The following is a 15892-nucleotide window of genomic DNA, read 5'->3' as shown; positions in this document are numbered from 1 at the left end:
GCTGTCCGTCCATTCCTGGGTTCACATACAAAGTCAGGCATATACTGTAGTTTCCCCGTCTTTCTTGGAAATGCCACTTTGAAAGCACTAATCTCACGGATAAAATTGGCTTAAAGTCTTAAATTCGTTAATATGCCTTTGTCTTACTGATCAAGAGGAGGCTAGACAGCCTATTCGGTGGGGTCGAAGGGTTAATCTTCGCCCCTCTCCTTAATACAATACAAGGATGGAACACATGGGGCTTATGCGCATCCTAAAGTGCTTTCTGAGACTCCCAATTGACTCCTTTTTTTCTTTTCTTTTTTTAATGCAGAGTCTGTTTGCCTAGCATCCCGAAAGAGGCTTGCGTTATTTTTGTCCCTTAGAGTCTCCTGCAGCAGTGAATGTCATAAATAGAAATCTCTATTTGACCACATCCTTGAGGATGTCAAGAATGCTCGACCAATTGGCTTAGCAGCTTACTGAGTTTGAACAGTGGCAGGAACCTGGCCCGAGGGTCTCCCCACGGTGACGTCCTCCTCCTCAGGGGATTTTGGTAATGCCGTCTAATCAGCTTAAGGAGCTAATTAAACAGCTGTCACTTAGCTCCTTAATTCTGAAACTTGATGCTAAATACGATTTGAAATTAGTTATGCAAAACTGAGCGGTGCTTTTATGAGACCAGATTTCTTCAGGTGGCACAGGATAAAAGGGGGCCGCGTTCCCAGACAGCAGGGGTCGTGGGGTGACCGGGAGAAGTGAACCAGGGTCCTGGGAAAACACTGGCCCTGCTGGTGGGTGCGGGCAGGCGAGCAAGAGTTTAAAAATCTCACCCTTTTTACCCACAAGGGATCTCATGGTTAGGGGCGATTCATTATCCACCAGGAGAGAAGTCACCAGTTGGAGCCCATACGGAGGTCAACACGGCGTGTAAATGTATGTTGTCCCGGCTTCTTGGTGTTTTTTACAAAACGTGAGCCCAATGTGAAATTCAGGAGATTTCACATAGAAATACCGATTCTCAGCCTCTCTCAAAAAAAATCAGGAAATGTGCAAAACCTGAGTTTGCAAAACACAGCCTCTAAGCCTCAAAACCTCCATTTTTCCTTCCGTGTTCAGACACTTGAATGCTCCTTGCTTGGGCTCCAGGTGAGCGGCTGGCTCATGCTTGGGGCACCTGCGGGTGAAAAATACACCTTTAATTCTGAAGTTCCTGTCAGTGCTGTAAGAGGCGCACGCTGTGGGCCGCTGGGTCCCTGCCTGTCCCCGCAGTCTCGCTCCAGGACAGGGCCAGCGCTCACGGGCGTGCAGTTGGGTTGTGTCTCCCCGCCTCCCCTCCCCTTCGCTCACCCCCTGCTTCCCTCCCTCTCTCAGTCTCTCTCTCACTTTTTCCTTCTGCCAAGAACGTCCTGAATTAATATAAGTCACCGCATGTCTTATGATACTACTAATAATAGCCAACCTATCGAAAAATTGGTGATGCCAAGCACCGTTTGAACACTTGGCATGCGTTAGCGTACCCGTCCCTCACGAGAACTCACCAAGGTAGATGCTACCTAGAACCCCACTTTCCAGGTGAGAAAAACGAGGTGCACAGTGCTTACGTGACCCGCACATGAGCAGGCTTTACCGGATGCCATTGAGATCTTGAAAGACGGGAAAGTTGGCCCGAGGGGGTACGTGACTTGGCCGAGATCGCCCAGCCGTGCCAAGGGAGGGCTCACGCTATTCAGCCTGGGCTCCCCTTCCCGGCTCCTGGTCTCAGGCTTCTAGGCACGCCGGGAAGGAATCCTGAGGCCACGTCGAGTGACCATCATGACGATGCTAACACGTGGTTTTCTTACCACCTGCCAGTCACGGTTCTGAGTGCCTCTCACATATTCGGTCCTCACTTCCAGCCAATAATGTGGAAATGTTCACGGTCCCCATTGAACACATGAGGAAACTGAGGCACGGTGCAGTCCCCACCTAGGTTGTCTGCAGTCCTGGAGCCAGTAGGTGTAGAAAGTAGGGTTCAAAGTCACGCTGTCTGGCCCCAGAACCAGGCTCTACTGCCTCCATATATAATTTTTCTTATGTAATGTCGATAATAAACTGTAGACAGTAACACTGATTATTTCCACCTGGAGGGATTAAGAAAGATGTAGCATTTGAGTTGGGCCTAGAACTTACTATCTTAGGATCATTTTTTTTTTCAGTTTATTTATTTTTGACACACAGAGAGAGAGAGAGACAGAGCATGAGCGGGGGAGGGGCAGAGAGAGAGGGAGACGCAGAATCCGAAGCAGGCTCCGGGCTCCGAGCCGTCAGCACAGAGCCCGACGCGGGGCTCGAACTCACGGACCGCGAGATCGTGACCTGGGCCGAAGTCAGACGCTTAACCGAGTGAGCCACCCAGGTGCCCCTCTTAGGATCATTTTTAATAGGAATCTCCTCTGGTGTAAAAAATACGATTTTAAACGTTGATTTATATTTGGTTTTCAAGAGTGCGTCGACCACATACAGCCTGCCGGCTCTGGTCACACGAAGCCCTGTATATGCTGCAGAGCCAGTAACTGCGGCCAACAGGAAGAAAATTGAGGGTTTCCCTCCTGCTTCTGCGCTTTGAAAACCTCCCCCATCCTTTGGTGCGTTCTGTTTATTAAAGCAAGCAAAGGCAAGGCGGAAGAAGAGGCGACCAGGAACACGTGGACACAGAAATAACAGGAGGACACAGGACAGAGTCCCTGGCACGGTTCACTCCTGCAGCACGTTCTCGAGGCCGCCCGCCCCCCACCGCTTCCCAGGGGACGTTTGGAGAAGCCTGCAGACGTCTCTTGTTGCCACGGCTGGAAGAGGCCGTTCCTGGCATCCAGTGGGTTGAGTGCAGGGATGCTGCTAAACATACAAAGTGCACACGATAGCCTGAGAACAAGGAATTCTCTGGCCCAGAACAGCAGTAGCCTGGAGGCTGGAAAACGGCCCCACGGTGTGTGAGCATCGGAGGCCCGTTTCCAGATTCCAGCTTCTGGACTCAACCTTCGTATAAAGCACGGAAGGCTGTGTGGTAGTTGGGGGCACGGTGGGGGCGTTGTCAGCCCTGGGAAGAAGGAAGTGTCAGCTGGAAACGAGAGGAAGTTGGGAGGCCGCGGTGGTAGGAAGAGTGGGCGGGAGTCGGAACCAGGCTCATACTGTCGTTTCCTACGGAGCGTGGGGGTCTCAGGCGTCCGTGGCTGCGTGAGGGGACGCCGGTGGTCATGCAGCAGCGGCCACTTACGCTCTCGTTAGGGTTCTAGGAGTTGATGGGACTCGCTGGGGCAGGGAGTCCTCTGGAAGGCTTCCTCGTGGGCGTGTCTTTGGGGTGGGCAATGGGTCACAGACATGGCCGTGGACCAGACCACCTCCGCTGGCCCCTCCTGTGCACCTGGGCCTCCACACACCTTGGCGGCCGAGTTCCACGAACGAGCATCATCGGAGAAAACACAGGGGCTCCGTGGCCAAGCCTCACAAGTAACACAACCTTACCTGCACGGCATGTCGACCACACGTGTCAGTCACAGAGGCCAGCCCGTACTGTAGGCCAGGGCACCCTGTGTCCGCCACCACCCAGGAGGAGTGTCACCGCCTCTGCAGACACAACCCCTCAGGAATCGACACAGCATCTCTTTAATTTTTTCTGTTTAACGTTGATTCATTTTTGAGACAGAGCGTGAGTAGGGGAGGGGCAGAGAGAGAAGGAGACACAGGATCCAAAAGGTTCAGGCTCTAAGCTGTCAGCACAGAGCCCGACGCGGGGCTCAAACCCACGAACTGCGAGATCATAACCTGAGCTGAAGTCGGACGCTTAACCGACTGAGCCACCAGGCACCTGCAACACGTTATGTCTTGATTAGTTAGAGGTGTGTTTGCTTCAAGGTAGAAATAAAGCCAACGGAGGAACCAAATCAGGAATCTACTTGTGGTGGTTGAGAAAACAGAGAGAGACGAGGTTTCACCTGTCGTGCCAGAAAATCGGCAGATGATGGCTGAGCCCGCTGTACCAAGAAAGTGTAACGTAGCGTGTTGTTTAGACAGGTGAAAACGCCTCGGTGACAGTTAGGAGTCCAAAGTGGTTGCCGGAGGGGAACGAAACAGTGGTAAGGAATGGAGATAAGGATGGTCTTTGGTGGCATTTTATGGTAAACCCTTCCACAAGTGGAGCATTTCAACCATGAGGTGGTATGTTTTCATTCACATAGAGAAGAAGCACCATGCACCTGGCTTGCTTCAGCGGCTTCCGGAAGACGGCCCGGCTGGCGAGAGGCGCGTGCTGCCATCAGCCCCGTGTGGGCTCTGCTGTGTGGCATCTTTGCCGCTTCCCCACGGGTGGGACGATAATTGTATTTTACCTGCTACGGCTGCTAGAATGTGGTAATTCTCCATACTGTGCCACAACCATTAAACTGAGGCGCTGATGTCCTTTTAAAAACAGAGGGGTTCGTAAATGTGTTTGCAGCACAGGCCAAATTGACGGATGCGCCCCACTTGTTAAAAGAAGCACACAGGTGCCCCCTTTGGCAACAGGTCTGCTAAACTTGGAGCGACACAGAGAAAATCAGCATGGCCCTTTGCAAGGATGACGCACAAATTTCTGAAGCATTCCGTATTTTATTTTTCAAAAAATTTTTTAACATTCAGTTTTGAGAGACAGAGAGAGACAGAGTGTGAGTGGGGGAGGCACAGAGAGAAAGAGGGAGACACAGAATCTGAAACAGGCTCCAGGCTCTGAGCCATTAGCACAGAGCCCGACGCGGGGCTCGAACTCACGAACTGCGAGATCATGACCTGAGGCAAAGTTGGACGCTCAACCGACTGAGCCACCCAGGTGCCCCAGGCATTCTGTATTTTTTTTAAAAAAGGCATGGGAGGAGGGCGCTTGTTGGGATGAGCACTGGGTGTTGTATGGAACCCAGTTTGACAATAAATTATATTTAAAAATAAAAAATATAAATTAAAAGAAGCATGCAAGTTACTTATGATGCAGCATTATTGCTAGTGAAATGTAGTATTTGATGGTCACGTACTAGCTCTTTTGTTTCATGTGGCATGAATGGCAGACTGCAGCCCATCGTCTAGTAAGTGTATGTTATTTATGGGGGCATAGGTCGCGGGGGCTGGAATAACAGAGCTTGACCAAACCATCAAAAAACAAGGACAGGGTGATGAGTCATTCTTCTGTTCATTGGGTTATTGATCTTTGTGGGGAAATGCATCGAAAAAGACTTAGGAAAATAACCACAGTTAAGAAATCACACTGAGGAAGAACACAGCTGCAGAGGGGTCTGGTCTCTGCACTGAGTTGGGCTGGGTCTGTCCGAGCTCTCGACAACAGAAATTAGGAGACGGAGGGCCAGCCGCCCAGCATGTGGAGGCAAGGTTAGCTTTTCATACCTGAGCAATCTGTTTTGGCTTGGGGCAGAGTTCAGAGTGTTCATGAATATTTTTATTTTTGGAAACTGGAATTGGGAAGTGTCGTGTGTTAGTTAGGATAGATTAGGTGTTATCCGGTAGCCAGTGGCCCCGAAAGTCTTTGTTGCCTGAAGACGAGGAAAGCGTATTCATTACTCTTGCTTCCTGTCCTGCGTGGGTCGGTAGAAAGCTCTTCTCCGCACGGTGACTGGGGTAACCAGGCTGACAGGCTCTCCCATCTCATGGCGGTCCCATCTGGAACATGGCGGCCTCCTCAGTCACCAGGGCAGCGGATGAGAAAGGTCGTAATTGTGCATGAAAGCTTTCTTGCCCCAACCCAAGAAGTAAGACAACACTTCCCTCCCATTTTGGGAGCTATGAGTGTCGTGTGGCTCTGTCTAACTGCAAGGGACCTGGAAAATACAGGGGGACAAGTGGCATGCCTCCTGAGCCTTCCTTTTTCTGTCTTACACTGAAATCCGATCATGTGACATAACCATCAGCATCCAGGCCGACTGACCAGGTAAGTCTTCCGATCAGTCACGACTCATGCCATACTGTGTGTTTTAGGGTTTTCCCTCCGTATTTCAAATATCACCTTTGAGTACGATATAATTTAGCAGGAGGAAGAAAATCACTTTTATACCAGATATGAGCATCTGTCTTTAACTGCAGAGTATATTGTTTTATTTTTTTAATATTAAAATTTTCTCTAAGTTTATACAAATTTTTGCAAATTTACAGAGATTTATTTTTTCTTTATATTTTATTGTTAAGTTGGCTAACGTAAACTGAATTCTTGTATCTTACGCCCCTCTGACATTTGACGTCCTAGAATTCAGTCTCTTGTGGACAAAGAATCATAAGGTCATACTTCTCTGTGTTGTTGGAGGTGGGGTCTAGAGCCAAGGGTAAATGATGCCAATATAATAACATTTTAGGGGGTCTTAGAGGGCTGAAAAAGAAAACCAAAGCAGGAAGCATCACAGTCCCAGACTTCAAGCTATATTACAAAGCTGTAATCACCAAGACAGTATGGTACTGGCACAAAAACAAACCCTCAGATCAATGGAGCAGAATAGAAAACCCAGAAACAGACCCACAGATGTATGGCCAACTAATCTTTGACAAAGCGGGACAGAATATCCAATGGAGAAAAGATAGTCTCTTTAGCAAATGGTGTCGGGAAAACTGGACAGCGACATGCAGAAGAACGAACCTGAACCAGTTTCTTACATCTTACACAAAAATAAACTCAAATTAGATAAAAGACCTAAACATAAGACGTGAAGCCATCAAAATCCTAGAGGAGAAAACAGGCACCAACCTTTTTGACCTCGGCCGCAGCAGCTTCTTACTAGACACATCTCCGGAGGCAAGGGAAACCAAAGCAAAAATGAACTACTGGGACCTCATCAAAATAAAAGGCTTCTTCTGCACAGCAAAGGAAACAGTCAACAAAATGAAAAGGCAACCGACGGAATGGAAGAAGATGTTTGCAAATGACATATCGGATAAAGGGTTAGTATCCACAATGTATTAAGAACTTATCGGGGCGCCTGGGTGGCGCAGTCGGTTAAGCGTCCGACTTCAGCCAGGTCACGATCTCGCGGTCCATGAGTTCGAGCCCCGCGTCAGGCTCTGGGCTGATGGCTCAGAGCCTGGAGCCTGTTTCCGATTCTGTGTCTCCCTCTCTCTCTGCCCCTCCCCCGTTCATGCTCTGTCTCTCTCTGTCCCAAAAATAAATAAACGTTGAAAAAAAAAAAAAAAAAAAAAAAAAACTTACCAAACTCAACTCCCAAGAAAACAAGTAATCCAGTGAAGAAATGGGCAAAAGACGTGAATAGACACTTCTCCAAAGAAGACATCCAGATGGCCAACAGACACACGAAAAAATGCTCAACATCACTCATCATCAGGGAAACACAAATCAAAACTGAGGGGTGCTGGAGGGGGTGGGGGTGGGGGGGGGTGGGGGTGGGGGGTGGGGGATGGGCTAAAGGGACGGTGGGCATTAAGGAGGGCACTTGTTGGGATGAGCACTGGGTGTTGTGTGTAAGTGATGAATCACTAAATTTTACTCCTGAAATCATTATAAGATTAAATGTTAACTAATTTGGGTGTAAATTTAAAACCATGATTTAAAAAATAATACTAAATATAAAATCAGTAAAATTTCGATTAAAGAGAACCAATAGACCTAGCAGAATATGCCTCTTTGTACTTAAACATCACGAAGATCCCAGGGCATGTGATGCTGATACCGGTCGTGGCAAACCACCAAATGCAGCTGCCCAGAAGACACTCTCTCTCTCCATCCTTTACAGCCCCTTGCTGTGGAAATCTCGTGTTCTCTAAATAAATTCCAAAAATCTACTTTGCTCAGCCTCCCCTGGGAGAGAGCGGAGTGTCCCTGAGGGATCAGGCTTGTGGTTCAGTCTCTGCCAATTGGATGTGCCTGTGTGACGCTTTCTTTCCAGCAGCGGGAAAGCGATGTATGTGGGAGTTGGGGAGTGTCAACGAGGGTCTAAACCAACGTGCCTGATCTCCCAGCATCCCAGTCGGGGCAGAAGCAGCAGGTGCGTGGCAGGAACACCGAGGGGTTCCACACACTGATCTCGGGAGGTCAGTGGGGGTCTGTTTCCGCAACCCCGTCAACAGCGCCGATGCCTCGGCAAACCCCTTTCTGCTGAAATGAACGGGAGTGGATTGCGTTGTCTACGGCTAAGATCCTGGACCCGCACAGTATCTCTAAAGACTGACGGTGGTTTCCAGGATATTGAAGAAGGAGTAAATATATGGAGACAGGTGGGGCACATTTATAATAGGAGCAGTGCAGTTGCAGAAGTAGCAGGAGGGAGGGACGATGTTGCAGGTAGGTGTGCAGTGAGCTCCCAGAGCCCTGCAGGGGACCTTCCCAGAGGGGGTTCGCCCTGTCCGCCTGGATCCTTGACGCAGGGCATGTGAGTCGTCTCCAGATGACCTGGAGGGACGCACCCACGTGTGTGTCCTTGCCTCAGCGGCGCATTTGATGCCGTCTCATTAAGTGAGTGTCTCCCTTCTCCGAGGATTATAAGCAGAACAGAGTAGAAGCGTTGCTTCTGAAACCTGCTGTGTGAGTTACTGTCATTTCTGGCCACAAGTCTCCGTGCAAACAAGAAAGCCTAGGTGTGTTCTTTTTGTTTTTTAGAAAGTAAGTGAGATACGTGTCCCAGACTTTGTCGTGGGCAGTTTCTCTCCTGACACAGGAGAACTTTGTAGCCACCTGACCCCGCACAGGTGGGCAGATGACACCCTGGAGGGAACTCCTGCTTCCAGCCTGACGTCAGACAATTCTGGGAGGCCAGGCCTCTGCAGACGCTAGTGCCCAGGGTCCCTGCTGCAAGGTGGATAGCACCACCTGTCTGCCTCCCACGCCTCTCCCCTGACCCCCCACCCCCTTGCAAATAAATCGACTCCACCCATCGCCGCCCCAGGCTGTGCTCTGGTGCAGATTCAGACTAATGCCCTCTCCAGCCCGCAAGTTGGGGGACTGAGCTTGGTAATTGTTACGAAGTACGGAGTCTGCATCCCAGTGAGAATTGGGAGGAAACCCTGTGAACCAATGTGCTTTCATCCACCTCCCTGGTCAGCTGTGTTGATTACAGTTCCTTGGAAGCAAAGGAAATTGATTCTGGTTAAGTTTGGTTTTTTGGTTTTTGTTTTTTTTTTTTTTTTTTTTTTACTACTTTTGAGGTATTGTTGACGTTTACAAAGCTGTGCATAGTTAATGTATGTAGCTCGTTGAGTTTGGACAGGAGTATACATACCTGTGAAACCAGCCTCATGATCAAGGCCACAGACATAGGCATCACCTTACAAAGTTTCCATTATCATCATCATCATCATCATCATCATCATTATTGTGTGTGTGTGTGTGTGTGTGTGTGTGTGTGTTAGAACACTTAACATAAGACCCATCCTCTAAAAAGGAATTTAGTGATGGGGCGCCTGGGTGGCTCAATTGGTTAAGCATCCAACTTTGGCTCAGGTCATGATCTCTCAGTTTGTGAGTTCGAGCCCCACGTCAGGCTCTGTGCTGACCGCTCGGAGCCTGGAGCTTGCTTCGGACTCTGTGTCTCCCTCTCCCTCTGCCCTTCCCTGGATTGCTCTCTCTCTGTCTCTCAAAAATAAGTAAACATTTAAAAAAAATTTTAGAAAGGAATTTAGTGAGAGAACATGGGCTCTCCCAAAGAATGGATGGGACAGCCGGAAAGGTGGGAGCCAGGACCTTCATGGAAATGCAGACAACAGGCTGAACAGTTTTCAGGTGCCGCTGACTGCGTAGGAGATCCCAGCATCTCGGCTCCTGCCTGCTCCCCTTAAGTGGAGTTCTGTCCCAGGGGGAGAGGCCCCACCGCGTGTAGAGGATGCCAGCCTACTCTGGGCCGGGGGCAGGGAGGATTGCTGTGACTCTCCTTCCGAAGGAAAAGGGATGATTTTCCCAGAGGAAAATGGGTGCACGGTTACGGACAAGAGGTTGGCAGGCAAAACCAGAAGCTTCCGTCCGCGGGACTCGTAATAAAAGATGTTATAAGGAGCTCGGCTGCGGTATTGCACTCAAGTCCTGTTTGGGGGAGAGCTTGTACCCTTTCTTAAGGTCCTCGTTGGCGGCCCAGGTAGGAAATGCTTCCCTTGTGCACGTCCACTCTGAGTCAGGCGTAGTGTGCCCGCTGACTGTATTTCCACCTGCTGGAAATGCCCGTCTCCCAGGTGTCTCTCTCAGGGAGTAAGATGCTCTGACACACTCAGCGTGTGCAGGGGAGGGACGTGGCCGGCGGCCGCCAGTGGTGTTACGGGATGTCTGCCCTTGTCTGCCCTCCTCCGGCGGGCTGCTTGAAGCTTACCCGCGATGCTTTGGTTCAGGTTGAAGCGGTGAGACCGCTAACACCACGCTTCTTTGTATTTCTTCCAACCTTACGCTTCCAGTACGACATATGTGGATGGTCTCAGAACCACATATTAAAATGGCGCACGATCCCCAAAGGGGCCACGGTGACGGTGAGACAAAAAAAGTGTTTCCTCCCCCCTCATTAGGAACAATAAGCAGTTCGACTTGCTGGTTTCAGCCCAAGACGTGGGAAAAGGGAGGGCCTGTTTCTGGCAGGCGGTATGTGATGGGACTGTGGCCCGTCTGCGAGCCACAGAACACGCACACAGGTGTGAATGAGCAAGGTCTCAGAATTTGCCGCGCCCTGCGTTTGGAGGGGGCGTCCTGTTCCATCTCGCTGGCGTCCGCTTCCTTCTCTTTGGCTCGGCCATCGTACCGGTTTCCTGGGGCCGCCGAAACACGGCACCACAAACGTGGTGGCCGAAAAACAGCTGACGTCTGTCCGCACGCCGTTCTGAGGTCACAGTCCAAAATCAAGATGGCGGCAGGACCACGCTCCCTCACAAGGCTCTGGGGGAGAATACTTCCTTATCTCCTCCAGCCTCGGTGGCTGCTGGCTTCCTTGATGTCCCCCGCCTGCAGCCCCACAGAACCATCTGTCTGTGTCTTCTGGTCTCATGAGGACACCAGCCATTAGATGAGGGTCCACCCCCATCCAGGACGACCTCATTTGAACTTAACTCATTATATCCGCAAAGCCCCGTCTTCCCGCGTGAGGTCGTATTCTGAGGTTCTGAGCAGACGCGGATGCTGGGGGGACGCTGTCCACTCTGGCCCAGCCACCACTCACACCTGTGTGCTTATCAGACAACGCAGAGACAGGGTGGGCGAGGCACCGGCCATTGTCGTGAGCTCTCCAGCATTACTAACTCACCAAACCCGGGGCAGACGCGGGAGGGGGGCGCTGCTGTGTCCTCAGTCCATAGTCAAAGCTTATGAGGCACCGAGAGTTAGGTGAGTCACCCGAGGTCACCCGGGGGGCCTCGTCCGAGGCGGGATTTGCACCCAACGCTCCGACAACAGATTCCCTGCCCTCGACCCCCCACATGATGCATTTTAGCCTCACGCCCTCACCTCTGGGGTGCACGATACAGCCCCAACTCCAGTATCCTCTGTGCTGACAGCAGGAAGAATGGGGAAACACAAACCAACCTTCAGAATCTGCTTTTTTTTTTTTTCAACAAACTTTTTTGGAAGCCTCACCAACTGACTTCCGTTTATATCTCACGGACCAGAACTGTGTCACTAAGTAAGGGCAGCCCAAAAAAAAAAAAAAAAAAAAAAAAAAAAAAAAAAAAAAAAAAAAAACGGTAATTTTAGCTGGGCATCTTACAGCCTCAGACAACATGGGGGGTTTTCGAGGAGGGCAGAGAGGAGGGTGGACACCAAGTGGGCAACCCCCAGGTCAACCTCGCGGTGCGTTCTAGAAGGGCCCCCGTGCCATGTTTATCTCTCCATCATTTCCTCCCCTCTGTTTTTCAAATGGATGTTGGAGGGTGAAGGTGAACCAGTCACTGTGTTCACAAAGCAGAAAATCAGGCTGCCAAAGGCATGAGGAAGTTTAAGAGAAACAAACACTCTAATTCCGGGCCCAATCCATCAGACCTTGGTATGAGACACCATATTCCTCGGTTTTACCGCAGCAGATCCTGCCCCGTGCACCAGCTCCGTACCCCACGCGGGCAGAGCGCCCTGGACAGCACCCGTCCAGCGTGTTCTCTGAAACCACCAAGGGCTGCCTCGTCTGCTCGCGCAGATGGAACTCTGGACCTGCCGGGCACGGTCGGCCCCCGGAGCACCTCTCAGGAGGTGCCGTATAAATAACCCAGCTCCCTCGCCCCACCACGGAATTATTTTTAAGTGTGTATTTTAGGTAATTTCCCTGCAAGGGAATGTCTGAAATAATCTAACACACATGGTGTGTTTTGCATCACAGCCCAGTCCCGCGGGATCAAGCTCCAGCTGTCCACCGTGGCAGCTGGCGTGGCCCACGCGCCTTCCCGGCTCTCTCTTCCCTGCTCCCCTACTGACACTTCCCGAACCCCCCAAATAAACCGCCGTTGAATCCTTGTGCCGGAGTCGGTTTCTAGAGGGGATCCGAGCGAAGATGTGAGTCATCGCTTCTCCAGCAAAATCCGGACAGGGATTGCTTCCTTACAAGAGATAAAGAGTCGAATCCCCAGAAACGTATCTGTGGCCTCTCTTACGAGGTTGCCCCTTTTTTCTCAAGGCACCGTCACCTTCTCCCGCCATTTTTGCCTCCTCCTGGCCTCTGGAGAGCCCGACGCTCTGTGGTCAGATACCCATTGAGTCACTGCTGGCGTGCACGGCATCCAGGTAGCAGAGGGAGCATGGAGCCACCAGTGAGGACGGACACGAGCTTTCTCAAGAGGTTCCTTCCTTGATTTCCCAGCTCCGAAGGCCTGGGGTGAAGAGAGCCCATGACCGTAAGGCAGCTGAGCTCTCTAGGGATTTATGGCATCTAATCATCCGGGCACTTGTGGGTCGAATGCACAGGGCACGTCCACCACCTCTTACCTGGAGACTTTTACGAGCCGTGCACCTGTCATTCGCCTCCCGGGGACGGCAGAGCTGCGCCGGAGAGAGCGCTCTTGACCTCGAAAAACTGGACGTGCACAGAGAAGGCAGGGAGGACCTGAAAGTTGCCTCATGAATCCCCACGAGGTCCTGCAGGCAGAGTGGCATGCCCATTCAGAGGCCAGGGGAGCACCCCAGACATCGGGGCTTACAGATGGTCGCCAGCTAATTCCCGCCGCCGCCGTTCCTTCCCGTGCTGGCGTCCGTGTGCACACGCTGAAGGCCTCTCGGGTTTTATCGGTGGACAGAGATGCTCGTAACCCTTCCTGCACGGAGGTGCAAAATCGCTCTCCTCTTCCCTGAAACTCATGTCAGCGGTCATGATGCCCCCCTCCCCACCCCGGTCTGCTCCTTCCTTTGGGACGAGCCAGTTTGGGCCAGAGAGTTAAGGAGCATTTTCCCGTATTTTTCCAAAGTGTGAACGGTCCTCTTGGATCTCTACCCGTTTAGTAGGAGCGTGCACGCGGGCCTCCCTCCCCAGACGCAGCAGAAAGTAGCACCATAGCCTCACTCCCCCACCCCTTCATTCTTTTACGGTGTTTGTGCCCAAGATGAAATCACATTGGGCTGGGAACTCAGAGGAGGGAACAAAACCAAACCCAAGTGCATAATCAACGGGCCTTTGGAGGCTCCTGCGTATTGAGACAGTATCAGGCATGGTCTTTGAGATTCAGGAACATTCCAAACTGGAGGTCTCTCAGAATTAAATAAAGAAAAAAATACATATGCAGATGTATATATATGCGTGTGTGTGTGTGTATATATATATCCAAATCTAAACCAAAGGAGCTAATTATAAGATGAACCTCATCCTATAAGGAAAAAAGATCTTACGTAAGAAATAAAGTTAACATAAGGAAAACAGTTATGCAATGCGAAGATGATACATTTCTATTCCTTCTGCTGGCACACTCCGAAAATGGGCGTTTGTGATTTCACATGAAAATCAAATTAGCTAGAACCTGCCCGAGCCTGGCTCTGAGAGACAGAGATGTACCTCCTAGCAGCCCCCCAGGCTCTACCAAGGATGGGCCAGACAAGGTCGGACCTATAGAGGAAACTCCGCATTCGCGCCGATACGACGCCTCTCGGGGACGCCGTCGCGTGTGGTCAATGACACTGTGGGCTGGAACTCGGGACGTGTGCTGTACAGAGGCTGCGGGTTACATGGGGACTTTGATCGCCATGTGATTGGAGGAGATGGTCCCCGCAGAGGGAAATGAGACCCATTCTGGTTCTTGGAGCTCAGTTTTCCCCATCTGAGAAATGGGCTCATGTGGCCTCCCAGAGCCCTGTAGGAGTAGCTGAAGAAGGCACAGGTGCACTGGGCACAGGTGTGGAGCACGGCCGCTGCTCAGGTCGGGGTTCGTGCGCAGGACTGAGAACAGGGAGGGGGTTGTGGATTGCAGTCCTCCTGTTGAAGTCCTCAGCCGTACATTCTGAAGACGTGCACCGCTCGCCATAGCTTAGCACTGCGCCGGGCACTGGGGGGGCAGAAGGCACATCCAGCCCCGTGGACCCGGTGGCCTAGAAGAGGTATGACCGACTGACTGACTCCCAAGTGAGACAGTGGCAGTGACAGGTGCCACAGAGGAGATTCTGTGCCTGTGTTTCCCAGGCTCCAGGGAGCTCGGTAAAGCAAATAACAAGGGCAGGTGGGGACATCCCGCGGCACACCCCTTGAGCTGAGCTGAAAAACGTGGTTATCAGGCAGAAGGCATGTTTGGGTGAGTGTGTGTGTGTGTGTGTGTGTGTGTGTGTGTGTGTTTTGCATACAAGTGTCACATCGGTGGGGCTGAGTGTGTCCTTGGAGCCACAAGGGCACTACAAATGTGCACAGGGGCCAGGACCCAACAAGAGCCCGGAAAAGGGACAGGAGGTGAGAGACGGGCAGAGCGGGAGAGTCAGAGAGTGAGGGTCTCAGCGTCCACGTGCCCCCCACACACTGTGGGAAGCAGGTGATCTCAGCTCCGTTTACGGCGCTTTGCGCCCCTGGCCGACAGCTCACTGCTTAAGGCAGACGCGTGTTGTGTGAGTTCAGACCTGCTGGAATAGCTCTCGCGGGGACTGAGCTGCCGGACTCCCTGGCTTCAGGTCCCACCTCACTGTTTCCTAGCTGTGTGACCTCGGGCCAGTGACACAACCTCTCTGTGCCATCTACCAAACGGAGAGAATACGAATGCCTGTTGGTCTCATCTGAAAATTAAGATGAACGGCTCCTGGCACTTGGTGACGTTCGTCAGGTGCGCCCCTGCCCCTCCGCACGTGACATCCCTCCCCATCACACTCTCCCTGTGGACGTCCGGGTGACGGGAGACCGTCGGCTCCGGGCGGCGCTGGCGCTGGGGCGTTTGCAGGGGTGGCGGGGAGGCGGTCCGCCCAGCGGGAGGTGTGTGACGGGCAGGTGTTTGTTGTTCCAGGAGGCGGAGATCCTGAACACGGCCATCCTCACGGGGAAGACGGTGGCCGTCCCGGTGAAGGTGGTCTCGGTGGAGGAAGACGGCACGGTGACGGATGTGCTCACGTCTGTGGAGTGCAGGTCGTCCGACGAGGATGTCATCAAGGCAAGTCGCCACCTCCCTGTCCTCCCCGGGACTCCGCTGCCATGGCGGTGTCTGTGACCACCGGCCCCTCCCGGCCCGTCCTGGCTGCCGCACCGCTGGGGTCCGGAGACCCTCCCCTGCACAGTAGTAGAACAGGGTACAAACCCACGCTGGAGGCTGAGCCTGGTCTGCAAAGCTCCTGCCCTTCGGCGTTTGCCAGGTGCTTCGGGCCTCTTCCCACCCCCTGGGGAGGCCGTGGCGGGGCGGAGGGGGGGGAGGGGAGGCGGTGCAGAGGCTGGGAAGGAGGGCCAGACCCAGACTGGCCAGGGTGCGGCCGTGCTCCGGGATGACTTCACAGCAAGGTCAGTGGGGGTGTTCCGTGTGCCCTCTGGGAGGGCAGTGCTGTCGGGTTCCC

The 15892-nt window shown here is 52.2% G+C and overlaps 1 protein-coding gene and 1 pseudogene across 1 annotated transcript in view; both read left to right on the top strand.

Annotated features, from left to right (window-relative positions):
- The window catches only part of TMEM132D (transmembrane protein 132D), a 557096-nt gene that overhangs the window by 459407 nt on the left and 81797 nt on the right, over positions 1–15892 (top strand). Inside the window, exon 5 of the mRNA XM_030292284.1 lies at positions 15355–15498. Coding sequence (XP_030148144.1) covers positions 15355–15498 — 144 coding nt within the window. The remainder of the gene's footprint in view (positions 1–15354; positions 15499–15892) is intronic.
- LOC115498845 lies at positions 4510–4608 on the top strand (annotated as a pseudogene).

The sequence above is a fragment of the Lynx canadensis genome, chromosome D3 (assembly GCF_007474595.2).
Source record: "Lynx canadensis isolate LIC74 chromosome D3, mLynCan4.pri.v2, whole genome shotgun sequence".
Taxonomy (NCBI): Eukaryota; Metazoa; Chordata; class Mammalia; order Carnivora; family Felidae; genus Lynx; species Lynx canadensis.
Note: the sequence above shows the minus strand (reverse complement) of the source record. Positions and strands in the feature narration are given on the sequence as shown.